Source organism: Entelurus aequoreus, linkage group LG01 (genome assembly GCF_033978785.1).
Source record: "Entelurus aequoreus isolate RoL-2023_Sb linkage group LG01, RoL_Eaeq_v1.1, whole genome shotgun sequence".
Taxonomy (NCBI): Eukaryota; Metazoa; Chordata; class Actinopteri; order Syngnathiformes; family Syngnathidae; genus Entelurus; species Entelurus aequoreus.
In genome coordinates, this window is record NC_084731.1 from 90936033 (window position 1) to 90952958 (window position 16926).

Below are 16926 nucleotides of genomic sequence, written 5' to 3' on the forward strand. Positions count from 1 at the left end.
TCTTAACCATTAGCCCTGCTTTAGAGCAGTGGTCCCCAACCACCGGTACCGGGCCGCACAAGAAAAAAAAATAAAAATAAAATAAAAAATAAAAAATAAAAAAAATTAAATCAACATAAAAAACACAAGATACACTTACAATTAGTGCACCAACCCAAAAAACCTCCCTCCCCCATTTACACTCATTCGCACAAAAGGGTTGTTTCTTTCTGTTATTCATATTTCTGGTTCCTACATTATATATCAATATAGATCAATACAGTCTGCAGGTATACAGTCCGTAAGCACACATGATTGTATTTTTTCTATGACAAAAAAATAAAAATAAAATAAAAATACAATTCCATACCCCCCCTCCCCGGTCCGTGGGACAAATTTTCAAGCGTTGACCGGTCCGCAGTTACAAAAAGGTCGGGGACCAATGCTCCCACCCACTACACTCGGACCTTGCACAGAGAATGACCACGTTCAGTGGAAGGCTCAGACTCCCAAAATGCAACACGGAATGACACAGGAGGTCCTTCATACCGACAGCCATCAGACTGTATAATGCATATGTTCCTTGACTGCACTTAAATGTACAGTATATGTAGAATATATTTATATTATTTATATATTATATTATTTATTATTATTACTGTCTATTGTGAGCAAACTGTGGTGCTGAATTTCCCCCAGGGATCAATAAAGTACTTTCTATTCTATTTAGAGGAAATGAGCAAACATGACGCCATGACTGACAATCGCCTTTGCACCAAAAATAACATCGCAAAAGGAGATGAACGTGCCTTGTGGAAAAAAAGTCACATCCTTTAGGGTATATCTACATAAAAGCTCTGCAAAATACTTTTTTTTTTTTTTCCCCTTTCTCCGACTTATGTACAACACATGACCATGTAAGCGAGCCGACCGACAAAGAAAATACATTTCCCGAAAGACATCAAAGTTAATGTTCCCCCCCCCCCCCCCATTCCTCGCTTTCAGTCCTACCAACAAACTGCTTTGACGGGATGAAAAACATTCAAGGTCTTTCAAAAGTTTTACAGACACAGCAACAATTTTCATTGTCTATTGTAGAAAAAGCTTTTTTTTCCAACTTTTTTGAACTCTTTTTTTTTTTTTTTTTTTAAATTATCGCTGTTTTTTTCCCCCCCCCCCGCCTGGGAACTCATAAGAAACAATGGATTAATCATTTTGGGTGACTTTTCTCTCTTTAAAGGTCCCGGCTAATAATAATAATAAAAAAAAAAAAGGGATTGACATCATTGGAACCGCGAGCTTTCTGCTACAAGGGGGCGACGGTGAGAGGTCAGCAGGGGGGGGGGGCTTGGGCTGAGTTATTACTTTCCTGCATGGACATAAAAATAGTGTGAATCATAAGCGGACACAAGAAAAATAACATACAATCGTCGTTCAACATGAGCTTGATGTCCGCCGCCGCGTCCAATGTTTATTTACACATGCCCCCCCCCCCATGTATGAGCAAGAAAATCTCTCCGCCGTGTTCCAGTGCTGTGGTTCGTCCGGGTTTTGGTCTCGAATGTTCTTGTTGGGTTGGTGGGGGGGGTGGAGGGGTGGTGGGCGAGGGGACCGACGTCCCCCCCACCCCCCCCCCCCCCCCCCGCCCCCGCACTGTTTACGCTTTGCTGTCGTCCGGCTTTGTGTGGATGCTGCGGTCGCCGTGCAATTTGATTTCAATCGTATCCGGCTTGAGAGACTCTTTGCCATTTTCTTCCTTCAGCGGCAGCTTCCTGCGGTGCGAGAAAAGGGACAGCGTGCACGTGAGAGCGCGTCGGCGCGTGCTCCGCCGCGGCTTGATGGAAAGACGGAAATGATTTGAGGGACGGGGGGGCGGGGCGTGTAAGGGGGAGTGAGATGCGTGGTTGCAATGAGCCACAGACAGGAAGCGCTCGCCAAACGGCGATGAGGGAAAAGCGGTTAGATGAAATGAGAAAGCAGCAGGGTCATTTTTTTTATATGGTGCCTTTTGCGTCCCCAGTATAAATCATGTCATATTTTCTCAAAATATTTACAATTGCTCATTCCATTAGTTTCTTTGTGTATGGTAAATTGTTGTCTATCATAAATACAGTGATATGGGCTTCAAACATTAGAATATATATTTTTTAAAGCTTTTGTTAAAGTTCTATTATGCGATTTTGCCATGTCCCTGGTGCTGTTTATTCAACTTTAATCTAGAAAATAACAAATAAAAACATATATTTTTAATTTTTTTTTGTTATGATATAATTATCATAGACAAGCTCTCTTTAGTCATATGGTGTATATTATCAAAATCGTAAAAAGAATTACAAAAAAATAAGGTTCTATGTCTGTCCCTGTGGTCGCTGTCCACTCTGTTAAGTTGCGTTACTGTCCCTTTAAGAAAACAACCACATTTGTCAGTGACATCATTCTCATCAGGTAACATCACACCAGTGGCGGGAAACTCAACTCTGGTAAGCTGTGTGGTTTTTTAGCTCTCTTACTATCTGATGTTGATGTTTTTATGAAGTGAATTTAATGTGGTTGAACATAACGTGTCCACTCTGTTAGGCCTAAATAATAAGGAGATCAATCAAATTGAAATTTTTCAAAACATGTTTGTGTGAAATTATAGATTTCTTATCAATTATTCAAGTCCATGCTAGCTGTTATGTTAACACAGGCAGGCTGAAGGCTAACTTTAGCTCAAAATGTCCACCGTGTTAGCCTCATTCAACTAACACGGTGGACATCAACCTAACAGAGTGGACATGTATATAGTAATGTTGACTTATCACAATGTATATGTAGCTCTAAAAATATATCTGCTTAGAGTGAGGGATATACAATCCATATAGGAAAGTCATTATACAGGCAATCATGCACTGAAAACACATGTATGCTGTTATGCATATGTCCTTAACAGAGTGGACATATCCCGTGTGTCACCTCTCATTAATATAGCTAAATATACTATGATTTAGGTGCCTGAGTTCGACCAATATGTTTTTCAGCAAGTTACATATGTCATGTATACAATAGAACATAAAAATATTGGTAAATCAACTATTTATTTTTTACAAGTTATGAAGTCCAAATGGCACCCTATAAAAAAAACGACCCAGCAGTGATATTAAAGAGGCGGAAGCACAATATTCATATTCTTATTCCTGTTTGTTTGTTTTGAACCGTGTATGAAAGAAAAACATTCAAAGCGACAATGTTTATTGTCTTTATCCTCTAAATCAGACCTGGGCATTCTGCGGCCCGCGGGCCGCATCCGGCCCTTTGTGCGTCCCTGTCCGGCCCGCGTGAGGCCAATTATAAATTACAAAATAAATTTAAAAAAGTATCTATGTCGAGTGTGCAATACAACGGTGCTGCTTTTGTTTTGAAAATCGTTATTTGTATTACTTCCGTGTGGACGTATGCGTGATTGTGAGTGAATGTGAACAACTGCAATTACAAAATAAAGTTGAAAAAACATCTATGTCCTGCGCGCAATACAACTGTGCTGCTTTTATTTTGAAAAGTATTATTTATGGGCGTGTGTCCGTGTGTAACCTGCGAGTGAAGGTGCACATGCAGCGACAAGTGATGCACGGTTTACACCCGAGACGCCAAAAAGAGAAAAGTTGATGAAGAATGGCGTGTTTTCAACAAGACATAAACTGCAAAGCAACGTCCCCTCACCTAAGGTGCGTGCCTGCGCAATTGCGCACTGCTCAAGCGTCCGCTGCGCGCAGCAAATATATGCCGCGCACCAAATCAAATCCCATCTGAATTCTAAACAAAATAAACATATTTATTCTATGTAATTTTGCAATGCAACTTTGAGTGACAGTGACAACAAGCGGCCCTAACGGTGTTCGTCAACACCGTTCAATTGAACACCGTTCAATTATTGTAACGTCTATCGAGATGCTTCGAGGACAGGAATTGTATCGATCACTTTATTGAACAAAACTGTTTATATTCGGACATAACCACACCAAAAACATGAGTAAAACAATTCTATCTCGAAAAACTAGTCATTTTCTGCCGTACAAACCAGGCCAAAACCAACTTGTCATCTGTCACCAACACGCATAGCACTAAACCACTGGTGCGTTTAAGGCCACACAAAAAGTCGGACAACTCAAACACCACACAAAGTTACACTATGACTCCTCAGTCATACGTGTGCTTATTTTACTGTCATTTATTATTAATGTTAATTTATATATATTAGTCATGGAATGCTGTTACACACACTATGTTGAAGTATTACTATTATTATTATTATTATTATTATTATTATTATTTATCTTACGGTATATATCAAAAATAATATTGAGCAAAATTTAATTGAAATATTGTCGATGTGGCCCTCCAGCAGTGCTCGGGTAGCTCATGCGGCCCCCGGTAAAAATTAATTGCCCACCCCTGCTCTAAATCAGTGTTTCTCAACCAGTAAGATACAGTCGGGTGTGCCGTGGGAGATGATGTCATTTCACCTACACTGCAGAAACTGAAATCTAAGTAAGATTAAATATCTCAAATAAGGGTGATATTTGCTTATTTTATAAAATAATACATGATAAATGGGTTATACTTGTTTAGCTTTGACAGTATTTCCACATTCACCCATTCACACACACATTCACACACTGATGGAGGGAGCTGCCATGCAAGGCGCTAACCAGCAGCCATCAGGAGCAAGGGTGAAGTGTCTTGCCCAAGGACACAACGGACGTGACTAGGAAGGTAGAAGGTGGGGATTGAACCCCAGTAACCAGCAACACTCCCGATTGCTGGCACGGCCACTCTACCAACTTCGCCACGCCGCCCCCATTTTCTATCTGATAAGATCATTCTTCTCGCTAAGCAGATTTTATGTTAGAGTGTTTTACTTCAGTGGTCCCCAAACCGGTACCGGTCCGTGGATCGATTGGTGCTGGGCAGCACAAGAAATAAAAAAATAAAAAAAATACATATATATATTTTTTTATTTTTTATTAAATCATTCTGTTATTAATATTTCTGGTTCTTACATTATATATATATATATATACACTACCGTTCAAAAGTTTGGGGTCACATTGAAATGTCCTTATTTTCCAATGAAGATAACTTTAAACTAGTCTTAACTTTAAAGAAATACACTCTTAAAGTAATCTTACTTATCTCATCATATGAAATATGACTTACTTCACCAATTATTATTTTTAAATTCTTACTATTATTTATTTATTTATTTTTATTGTGATTACTTATGGAGTTTATTGTGAATAAATTGTGAACAGGAAGTGAACAAAAAGTTTTAGCAAATGTTATGTAAAGAAAAGGGGTAGGATTAAATAAGCTCTGCTTCTTCCTACTCCTTTTCGAACATGTTGAAAAGAGAAACTGGAAATTGTGATGTATCATGTTGTATGCTTGCATGTTCGAAATAAACTCAAACTTAAACTTAAACTTAAACTCTATACATTGCTAATGTGATAAATGACTATTCTAGCTGCAAATGTCTGGTTTTTGGTGCAATATCTACATAGGTGTATAGAGGCCCATTTCCAGCAACTATCACTCTAGTGTTCTAATGGTACAATGTGTTTGCTCATTGGCTCAGAAGGCTAATTGATGATTAGAAAACCCTTGTGCAATCATGTTCACACATCTGAAAACAGTTTAGCTCGTTACAGAAGCTACAAAACTGAACTTCGTTTGAGCAGATTGAGTTTCTGGAGCATCACATTTGTGGGGTCAATTAAACGCTCAAAATGGCCAGAAAAAGAGAATTTTCATCTGAAACTCGACAGTCTATTCTTGTTCTTAGAAATGAAGGCTATTCCACAAAATTGTTTGGGTGACCCCAAACTTTTGAACGGTAGTGTATATCAATACAGTCTGCAGGGATACAGTCCGTAAGCACACATGATTGTATTCATTTATGACAAACCCCCCACGGTCCGTGGGACAAATTTTCGAGCGTTGACCGGTCCGCAGTTACAAAAAGGTTGGGGACCACTGTTTTACTTGTTTTAAGGGTTTTGGTCCTAAATGATCTCAGTAAGATATTACGAGCATGTTACTGAGATTTAATGACCTATATTGAGTAAAACATGCTTGAAACCAGAATATCAACTGTTGCAAAGATGTGTCATCAACACACATAAGTTTAAAACTGCTTTTTCAAAGTAATAATTTCTTATTTCAAGCATGAAAAAAATAAATCATGACTTTGACACAAATGTGTCTCATATAAAAAACAGATGACAGCCCAATGGACTTTGCTGTTTTATTTTCAATGAAACAATAGAAAATAAGTCGCTCCGGAGTATAAATCGCTCCGGAGTATAAGTCGCACCGGCCGAAAATGCATAATAAAGAAGGAAAAAAACATATATAAGTCGCACTGGAGTGTAAGTCGCATTTTTTCGGGGAAATGTATTTGATAAAAGCCAACACCAAGAATAGACATTTGAAAGGCAATTTAAAATAAATAAAGAATAGTGAACAACAGGCTGAATAAGTGTACGTTATATGAGGCATAAATAACCAACTGAGAACGTGCCTGGTATGTTAACGTAACATATTATGGTAAGAGTCATTCAAATAACTATAACATATAGAACATGCTATACGTTTACCAAACAATCTGTCACTCCTAATCACTAAATCCCATGAAATCTTATACGTCTAGTCTCTTACGTGAATGAGCTAAATAATATTATTTGATATTTTACGGTAATGTGTTAATAATTTCACACATAAGTCGCTCCTGAGTATAAGTCGCACCCCTGGCCAAACTATGAAAAAAACTGCGATTTATAGTCAGAAAAATACGGTATCTCAAATAAGGGTGATATTTGCTTATTTTCTGTCTGATAAGATAATTCTTCTCACTAAGCAGATTTTATGTTAGAGTGTTTTACTTGTTTTAAGGGTTTTGGTCCTAAATGATCTCAGTAAGATATTACAAGCTTGTTACTTGTTACTGTTATGATCTATATTGAGTAAAACATGCTTGAAACTAGAACATCAACTGTTGCAAAGCTGTGTCATCAACACTCACAAGTATAAAACTGCTTTTTAAAAGTATTATTTTCTTATTTCAAGCATGAAAAAAAAAATCATGACTTTGACACAATTGTGTCTCATAATTAAAACAGATGACAGCCAAATGGACTTTGCTGTTTTATTTTCAATGAAACAATATAAAATACGTACTCATATAGTAGTGCACTTGTTATTAGTGAGAATATACTTATTTTAAGGTATTTTGGGTTCATTGAGGTTAGCTAATTTTACTTGTTTTGGAAAGTCTTGACAAGCCAAATTTTCTTGTTCTTTTGGCAGATAATTTTGCTGAGTTCAAATAAAATACCCCTAATTTTTGTAATTTTTTTTCTTGTTTTTGAATACTGACTTTTTGCAGTGTAAATGGGTTAAAAATATTTTTTGCAAACCAGTAATTATAATCCACAAATAATGTGCCGTTGTTGAGTGTCTGTGCTGTCTAGAGCTCGGCAGAGTAACCGTGTAATACTCTTCCATATCAGTAGGTGGCAGCCGGTAGCTAATTGCTTTGTCGTGATCCCAATATGGAGACGACAGCGGAAGGCAGTGTGCAGGTAAGGTTAAAGTTAAAGTACCAATGATTGTCACACACACACTAGGTGTGGTGAAATTTGTCCTCTGCATTTGACCCATCCCCTTGTTCCACCCCCTGGTAGGTGAGGGGAGCATTGAGCAGCAGCGGTGGCCACGCCCGGGAATCATTTTTGGTGATTTAACCCCCAATTCCAACCCTTGATGCTGAGTGCCAAGCAGGGAGGTAATGGGTCCCATTTTTATAGTCTTTGGTATGACTCACGACGTACCGATCTCAGGGCGGACACTCTAACCAATAGGCCACTGAGTAGGTATCTAATGCTTAAACCAAAAAATAAACAGAAGGCGAGTGCCGCTAAGAAAAGGCATTGAAGCTTAGGGAAGGCTATGCAGAACGAAACTAAAGCTGAACTGGCTACAAAGGGAAACAGAAACAGAATGCTGGACAACAGCAAAGACTTACAGCGTGGGGAGCAGAGAAGGCGTCCACAAAGTACATCCGAACATGACATGACAATCAACAATGTCCCCACGAAGAAGGATTAAAAACAACTGACATATTCTTGATTGCTAAAACAAAGCAGGTGCTCGGAATAGCGCTGAGGGAAGAAATTAAACTGCTACAGGAAAATACCAACAAAACAGGAAAAGCCACCAAAAGACAAGAACTAAAACACTACACACAGGAAAACAGCAAAAAACTCTAAATAAGTCGCGGTGTGATGTGACAGGTGGTGACAGTACACCTACTAAGTCTGCAGTGAGCAGAAATCAGCAAACACTGTGATGCAATTTTGAAATTAATGCGCCGCGTATGCTTAAAATGATCAAAATATGTAAATATTAAATGTTATTACATTACATATATACTTACATCATGTATATAAAACCTTAATGGAGGTGTTTGGATGTTTTTTTTAAGGGCTTTAAAGAGCGAAAGAGAGCGGCTCCCAAAGGCTCCAATATAAGCTGACTTTTGATCGCATTTATTTAATATTTAGAATGCAAAAAAACCCCAAAAAACAACATCCATCGTCAGGTCTCTCTTAACGATTGTGAACGATAGGCAAAGTTAAAAAAAAGGTGCAGTTCCCCTTTAAGAAAATACCCTAATATTTGTAGAGATGTCCGATAATATCGGACTGCCAATATTATCGGCCGGTAAATGCTTTAAAATGTAATATCGGAAATTATCGGTATCGGTTTCAAAAAGTAAAATGTATAACTTTTTTAAACGCCGCTGTGCGGAGTGGTACACGGACGTAGGGAGAAGTACAGAGCGCCAATAAACCTTAGAGGCACTGCCTTTGCGTGCCGGCCCAGTCACATAATATCTACGGCTTTTCACACACACAAGTGAATGCAAGCCATACTTGGTCAACAGCCATACGGGTCACACTGAGGGTTACCGTATAAACAACTTTAACACTGTTACAAATATGCGCCACACTGTGAACCCACACCAAACAAGAATGACAAACACTATTCGGGAGAACATCCGCACCGTAACACAACATAAACACAACAGAACAAATACCCAGAATCCCTTGCAGCCCTAACTCTTCCGGGACGCTACAATATACCCCCCCTACCCCAACCCCGCCCACCTCTACCTCCTCATACTCTCTCAGGGAGAGCATGTCCCCAATTCCAAGCTGCTGTTTTGAGGCATGTTAAAAAAAAAAATGCACTTTGTGACTTCAATAATAAATATGGCAGTGCCATGTTGGCATTTTTTTCCATAACTTGAGTTGATTTTACTTTGGAAACCCTTGTTACATTGTTTAATGCATCCCGCGGGGCATCACAACAAAATTAGGCATAATAATGTGTTAATTCCACGACTGTATATATCGGAATCGGTAATTAAGAGTTGGACAATATCGGAATATCGGATATCGGCAAAAAAGCCATTATCGGACATCTCTAAATATTTGCACACAAATGAAATATTACTGTCAGAATGACATCCAGGGATGTTTTAAAACGTATGATTTGTACATTTTCAGAATGTGCTCGTTCTATTTTTAAACAAAGAAACCAATCTGAAGTCGTCTTTATTTTTAAGTTATCGTGCCGTGATTTTACCAGTCCGGCCCACTTGGGAGTACATTTTTCTCCATGTGGCTCCCCATCTAAAATGAGTTCGACACCCCTGCATTATATTGTTCAACTCATTTAAAGAGTCAGTCCAAACTGAGCGTTGCAACAGCAGAATTAGTTCAATATCTCTCTCTTTTTTTCTGTGGAGGTATATGCAGAACATATTTTGTATTGTCCAAATACACCTGAACTAACTATGTGATAAATGATATATGAGCGAAAAGTGAAGAAGCTAATAAGCACGAAAGCTGCAGACGGCCTGAAAGAGTTTCTTCTGCGCTTGATTGGTGGATGTTAAACGTACTCGCGCATTGAAAGCAATTTCATGTTTCATTAGCTCCATACAAAGGCAGATTGGACAAGGGGTGCTGCCACTCGTTTGCCCCTCTTACGCTCCAGGCACACTCCTCGGCTAATAGGATCAGGCCAAAAATACTGACATCTCTCACTCAAGTTGTGTGTGCGAGTCAAAGTGTCAGACGTGCAGACTACAAACACAATGATGGGATAAATGGCCATGAAGTGAAGCAGAATTAAACATGGAGTCGGTTTCTGATTTGGAGCCGCAATAGCTTCCACGCCTAATGGTCGATGGGGATTTTTGTCCAATAACGCCGTTTCCTAGTAACGTGAGCATATAAATGACTATTTCCATTACTTTTACCGATAGTGACATGTTATTATGCACTGATGTCTATATCAACATGAGGTCACCTACCTAGGTTCCATTCTAGAGGCTAACCTTTCCTGTGATAAAATGGCAACCAAGGTAATCAAAAAGGTTAACCAACGAACGAGATTTCTCTACAGAATCTCCTCTCTGGTCAACAAAAGCACCTTGAGGATTCTGGCGGGAACTCTCGTTCAACCCTTTTTCGATTACGCATGCACCTCCTGGTACCCTAGCACCTCCAAAACCCTCAAATCTAAACTCCAAACATCTCAGAACAAGCTAGTCAGGTTACTGCTAGACCTCCACCCCAGATCCCACCTCACTCCTACCCACTTCTCCAAAGTGGGCTGGCTCAAGGTGGAGGACAGAGTTAAACACCTTGCACTGAGCCTAGTCTATAAAATCCACTACACCTCCCTGATACTGAAGTACATGTCAAACTACTTCCTTAACGTAAATGACCGCCATAACCACAACACCAGGGGGAGCTCCACTAACCACGTTAAACCCAGATTCCGAACTAACAAAGGTCTTAACTCATTCTCTTTCTATGCCACATCAATGTGGAATGCGCTCCCAACAGGTATAAAAGAAAGGGCATCTCTATCCTCCTTCAAAACCGCAATAAAAGTTCACCTCCAGGCAGCTACAACCCTAAACTAACACCCTCCCCGGATTGCTAATAATCAAATGTAAACAATCAAAAGCAGATACTTTCTTATGCCTTCTGATCTCTCTCTCTCCACTACTTGCTGTCCATATCCTACCCCCCTCCCCCTCCACACCCCTGATTGTAAATAATGTAAATAATTCAATGTGATTATCTTGTGTTATGACTGTATTATGATGATAGTATATATGATAGTATATATCTGTATCATGAATCAATTTAAGTGGACCCCGACTTAAACAAGTTGAAAAACTTATTCGGGTGTTACCATTTAGTGGTCAATTGTACGGAATATGTACTTCACTGTGCAACCTACTAATAAAAGTCTCAATCAATCAATCAATCAATCAAACAATCTAGATGTCCATTCAGTCGCCATTGTTCACTACTGCTATACATGGAGCTAATAAATAGCGATTGTAATCACCAAATTGATTCCCGAGCGTGGCCATTGCTGCTGCTCACTGCTCCCCTCACCTCCCAGGGGTGGGAACAAGGAGATGGGTCAAATGCAGAGGGTAATTTCACCACACTTAGTGTGTGTGTGTGACTACCAGTGGTACTTTAAGTTTTAACTTACCGTATTTTTCGGAGTATAAGTCGCACCGGCCGAAAATGCATACCGTATTTCCTTGAATTGGCGCCGGGAATATGGTATTCGCATGTTTTATCTACACTTCTGTTAAAATGTAATAATCACTTATTCTTCTGTTGTTAGATACTTTACATTAGTTTTGGATGATACCACAAATGTGGTTATCAATCTGATAGCAAGTCGTTACAGGATCATACATTGGTCATATTCAAAGTCCTCGTGTGTCCAGGGACATATTTCCTGAGTTTATAAACATAATATAAATTTTTTTAAAACGAAAGAAGAAGTGATGCCAAAAAATATTGACGTAATCATAGTAGTATTGACTTGATACGTGCCTGTACTTGATATCATTACATTATTGCCGGTGAGCTCCATCAATCCACCAATGGTGTTTGTTTATATATTGTAGCATCCCAGAAGAGTTGGTGCTGCAGGGAATTCTGCGAATTTGTTCTGTAGTGTTTATGTTGTGTTGCGGTGAAAATATTCTCCCAAAATGTGTTTGTCATTGTTGTTTAGTCTGGTTTCACTATATGGCACAGGTTTATGACAGTGTTGGCGTTGTTCATACTGCCATCCGTAGTGTGACATGTAGGGCTGTTGAGTAAGTATGGCCTTCATTCACATGTGATCACTGTGTACAATATTAAGTTAGTCGCCTCTATGGTTAATGAAAAAGGAGGAATTTTTCAAATTGACTGTGTGTCGGTTTTAAAAGTGATCCCCCTCTGGCCAACATATGAAATAACAAGTGTGTGTAAAAATTTGGAGTGTGCCCCCTCTGGCCAACATATGTAATAACAAGTGTGTGTGTATGTATATATATATATATATATATATATATATATATATATATATATATACATATATATATACATATATATATATATATATATATATATATATATATATATATATATATATATATATATATATATATATATATATATATTAATATAGAGACATACTGTAATAACTTGAAGTAAATAATGAAGATTAAAAACCAATTACAAACAAAAAAGTAAAAAATAAAATAAAATAACTAAAAGCAGTCTTTTTCTCACAATGTGTTGACTTTTTTCTTATAAAATTGGGAACAATTTCTCATATTCTTTCTGTTTCTGTAATATTGCAATATTTTCTTGTAAAATTATTATTTTTTTATGTAAAAGTATTACTTTTTAATGCAAAATGGTGACATTTGTCATACAAAATTCTGACTTTTATCACAAGATTGCCAATTTTTTTGTTGTTCTTGTAAAATAGTGACATTTTTTGAGTAAAATGATGACTTTTGTCATAATTTTGCCAAGTAATATTCCGATTAATAATATAATATTGGCCAGTAAAATTGCGACTCTTTTCGTAAAAATGGTCAAAATGTTAAGCTTTTCTTGTAAAACTGCGATTGTTAACGAGTAAAATTCCAAATTTTATCATAATATTGCACACGTGTTAAATTTTTCTTGTAAAATTTGGACTTGCGTGCAGTAAAATTACGACGTTTATTATAATACTGCCAAAATTCTAAGTTTTTCTTGTGAAATTGTGACCTTTTTCTTGTGAAATTCCAACTCATTTTTCACAACAAGCTTTTTTTATATTTGCATAGTATGTATATATTATTAATGTTGTAAATACAAATCTTTATGGTAACACCTTAGTATGGGTGAACATATTCTAAGTAACAAAGACTTAATTTAGAGTTATTTGGACACTAAGGGAACATATAAGGGTTAGGGTTAGGGTTACTAATAAGCAATAATTTTGAGGTTATTGAGGGAAGTTGTATAATAAGGCCATGCAGAATAAGGAATTAATAAGTACTTAATAATGACTAATTAAGAGCCAATATGTTACTAATCTGCATGTTAATAAGCAACTAATTAATGGTGAATATGATCCCCATACTAAAGTGTTAGTGTTTGGGGCGGCATAGCTCGGTTGGTAGAGTGGCCGTGCCAGCAACTTGAGGGTTCCAGGTTCGATCCCCGCTTCTGCCATCCTAGTCACTGCCGCTGTGTCCTTGGGCAAGACACTTTACCCACCTGCTCCCAGTGCCACCCACACTGGTTTAAATGTAACTTAGATATTGGGTTTCACTATGTAAAGCGCTTTGAGTCACCAGAGAAAAGCGCTATATAAATATAATTCCCAACTCACATACCATCTTTATATATCTAGAAAGGGTGGTCCTTGTGTTTATGTGTGTGTGTGTGTGTGTCGGTAGGGCGGCTGTGAAAAAGGACAGTTCAGATAGATCTTGTTTTGGCTTTGTTATTAAATTGAAAGTCGATCCATCACCGCCTTATGTTTGTTTGATATACAGTACTGTATAGAGTTTTATATTTTGATCAAAGTGTACAAACTTTTACCAAAACATGGACTTTTGTCGAGGTTGGAACCTATTATTCATATTTACACTGTTTCTTATGGAGAAATATGCTTCACTATACAAACTTTTCCATTTAGGCCAGTGGTTCTTAACCTGGGTTCGATCGAACCCTAGGGGTTCGGTGAGTCGGCCTCAGGGGTTCGGCGGCGGTCAAAACACACCCGACTCATCGTGTGAATAAAAACTTCTCCCTATCGGCGTATTACGGATACGGCAACAGCAGAAGTCAGACTGGTTTGCAGGTGTGCAATTTGTTGTGAGTTTATGCACTGTGTTGGTTTTGTTGTTTGAACAAGGTGATGTTCATGCACGGTTCATTTTGTGCACCAGTAAAAAAAACATGGTAACACTTTAGTATGGGGAACATATTCACCATTAAAGGCCTACTGAAATGAATTTTTAAAAATTTAAACGGGGATAGCAGATCCATTCTATGTGTCATACTTGATCATTTCGCGATATTGCCATATTTTTGCTGAAAGGATTTAGTAGAGAACAACGACGATAAAGTTCGCAACTTTTGGTCGCTAATAAAAAAAGCCTTGCCCCTACCGGAAGTAGCGTGACGTCACAAGCTGGAGTGCTGCTCACATTTCCCCATTGTTTACACCAGCAGCGAGAGAGATTCGGACCGAGAAAGCGACGATTACCCCATTAATTTGAGCGAGGATGAAAGATTTGTGGATGAGGAAAGTGAGAGTGAAGGACTATAGTGCAGTGCAGGGCATATCTTTTTTCGCTCTGACCGTAACTTAGGTACAAGGGTTCATTGGATTCCACACTCTCTCCTTTTTCTATTGTGGATCACGGATTTGTATTTTAAACCACCTCGGATACTATATCCTCTTGAAAATGAGAGTCGAGAACGCGAAATAGACATTCATAGTGACTTTTATCCCCACGACAATACATCGGCGAAACACTTTAGCTACGGAGCTAACGTGATAGCATCGGGCTCAAACGCAGATACAAACAAAAGAAATAAACCCCTGACTGGAAGGATAGACATAAAATCAACAATACTATTAAACCATGGACATGTAACTACACGGTTATTGCTTTCCAGCTTGGCGAAGACTAACAATGCTGTTGCTAACGACACCATTGAAGCTAACTTAGCAACGGGACCTCACAGAGCTATGATAAAAACATTAGCTATCCACCTACGCCAGCCAGCCCTCATCTGCTCATCAACACCCGTGCTCACCTGCGTTCCAGCGATCGACGGAAAAAACGAAGGACTTCACCCGATCATCCGTGCGGTCGGCGGCTAGCGTCGGCTAGCGCGTCTGCTATCCAAGTAAGTCCTCCTGGTTGTGTTGCTACAGCCAGCCGCTAATACACCGATACCACCTACAACTTTCTTCTTTGCAGTCTTCATTGTTCATTAAACAAATTGCAAAAGATTCACCAACACAGATGTCCAGAATACTGTGGAATTTTGAGATGAAAACAGAGCTTTTTTGTATTGGATTCAAAGGTGTACCAATACTTCCGTTTAACTAGTGACGTCACGCGCATACGTCATCATACAAAGACGTTTTCAACCGGAAATTTAGCGGGAAATTTAAAATTGCACTTTATAAGTTAACCCGGCCGTATTGGCATGTGTTGCAATGTTAAGATTTCATCATTGATATATAAACTATTAGACTGCGTGGTCGGTAGTAGTGAGTTTCAGTAGGCCTTTAATTAGTTGCTTATTAACATGCAAATTAGTAACATATTGGCTCTTAACTAGTCATTATTAAGAACTTATTAATGCCTTATTTGGCATGGCCTTATTATAACCCTAACCCTTTAACCCTGGCCCTAACCCTAACCCTAACCACTTACTTAGAATATATTCCCCATACTAAAGTGTTACCAAAAACATATAACTTTGTCTTGAATTTGAAAAAAAACATTTTATTTTTCACTAAAGAAGGGTTCGGTGAATGCGCATATGAAACTGGTGGGGTTCGGTACCTCCAACAAGGTTAAGAACCACTGATTTAGGCACCTAGTTCAAAACCCAATTAACTTCGTAATACAACGTTCCACTGTATGTTGGTGGTCTTTTTTTTTTTTTTTTTTGCTTACAGGTGCATCCTGTGTGAAGCCAAAAGGTATTCAAGCCGTCACAATCGCATAACATGATGCAACATATCTCGCTTATCCACTAGTTGTGGAACTTTGGCCAAAGCAAAACAATATTTGCCATGCACGCCAAGACCGAGAAGACACATTGAGGACATGCCTGCGATGAAGATGTACATGCACTCACAACGGGGGAACATGTTAGTGAAGAAGACATTATCAGAGACATACTGTGGTTGAAAAGGCGCTCGGGCGGCTGTTGTAGGTGTACCTAAACGGCAAAAAGAAGTCTTCTTTTTCTTGTTCAAAAAAAAAGTTTGCACAAAGTATGTAATAAGAGATCCACTAGTCAGATTTCTGCGAAAACTTCAGCCTTTTATAGAATAATTTGATTTGGAATAGGTCACTCAGAATCTTAGCGTTATGCTTGAACTCCTTCTAATCCTCAAGCTAAAAAAAGAAGGGGAATAAATGTAATTGTGAGCCAGAGGCCGCGACACCCACAGCAGATGCTCCCGCTGCAAGCATGAATGACAAGGATACATTGACAAGGATACGCCCCTTAATTGTTGACACTTTTTTTTTTAGAAACCGAGAACACTCACAAGTAGGCCGCCTTGCCCTCCTCCATTTCTTTGCCCTTCCCGCTGGTGGCGGTCTTCTTGCTGCACAAGGTGCGGGTGATGCACATCAGCAGGCCGCAGTGGCGCAGGAAGAAGCAGCTGACGTCCACCAGGACCAGCAGCAGCAGCAGCGCTCCCAGACCGAGGCCCACCACCGCACCGAGGCCCAGGCCGCTGAACAGGGATTCTGCTAAGACACGGAGGAAG

General features: G+C 38.9%; 1 protein-coding gene across 8 annotated transcripts in view; it reads right to left on the reverse strand.

Moving 5' to 3' along the window:
• The window catches only part of LOC133659064 (neural cell adhesion molecule 2-like), an 831315-nt gene that overhangs the window by 79768 nt on the left and 734621 nt on the right, over positions 1-16926 (reverse strand). For 4 of the 8 annotated variants that reach the window (XM_062061746.1, XM_062061795.1, XM_062061804.1 and 1 more), the window contains 2 exons: positions 16702-16909; positions 1617-1751 (listed from right to left, as the gene is read on the reverse strand). In XM_062061746.1, the coding sequence (XP_061917730.1) occupies positions 1637-1751; positions 16702-16909 (323 nt within the window). In that variant the 3' untranslated portion in view covers positions 1617-1636. Of the gene's footprint in view, positions 1-1616; positions 1752-16327; positions 16368-16447; positions 16615-16701; positions 16910-16926 lie in introns of those variants that run through there. The other 4 variants (XM_062061766.1, XM_062061755.1, XM_062061776.1 and 1 more) reach the window with 4 other exon arrangements.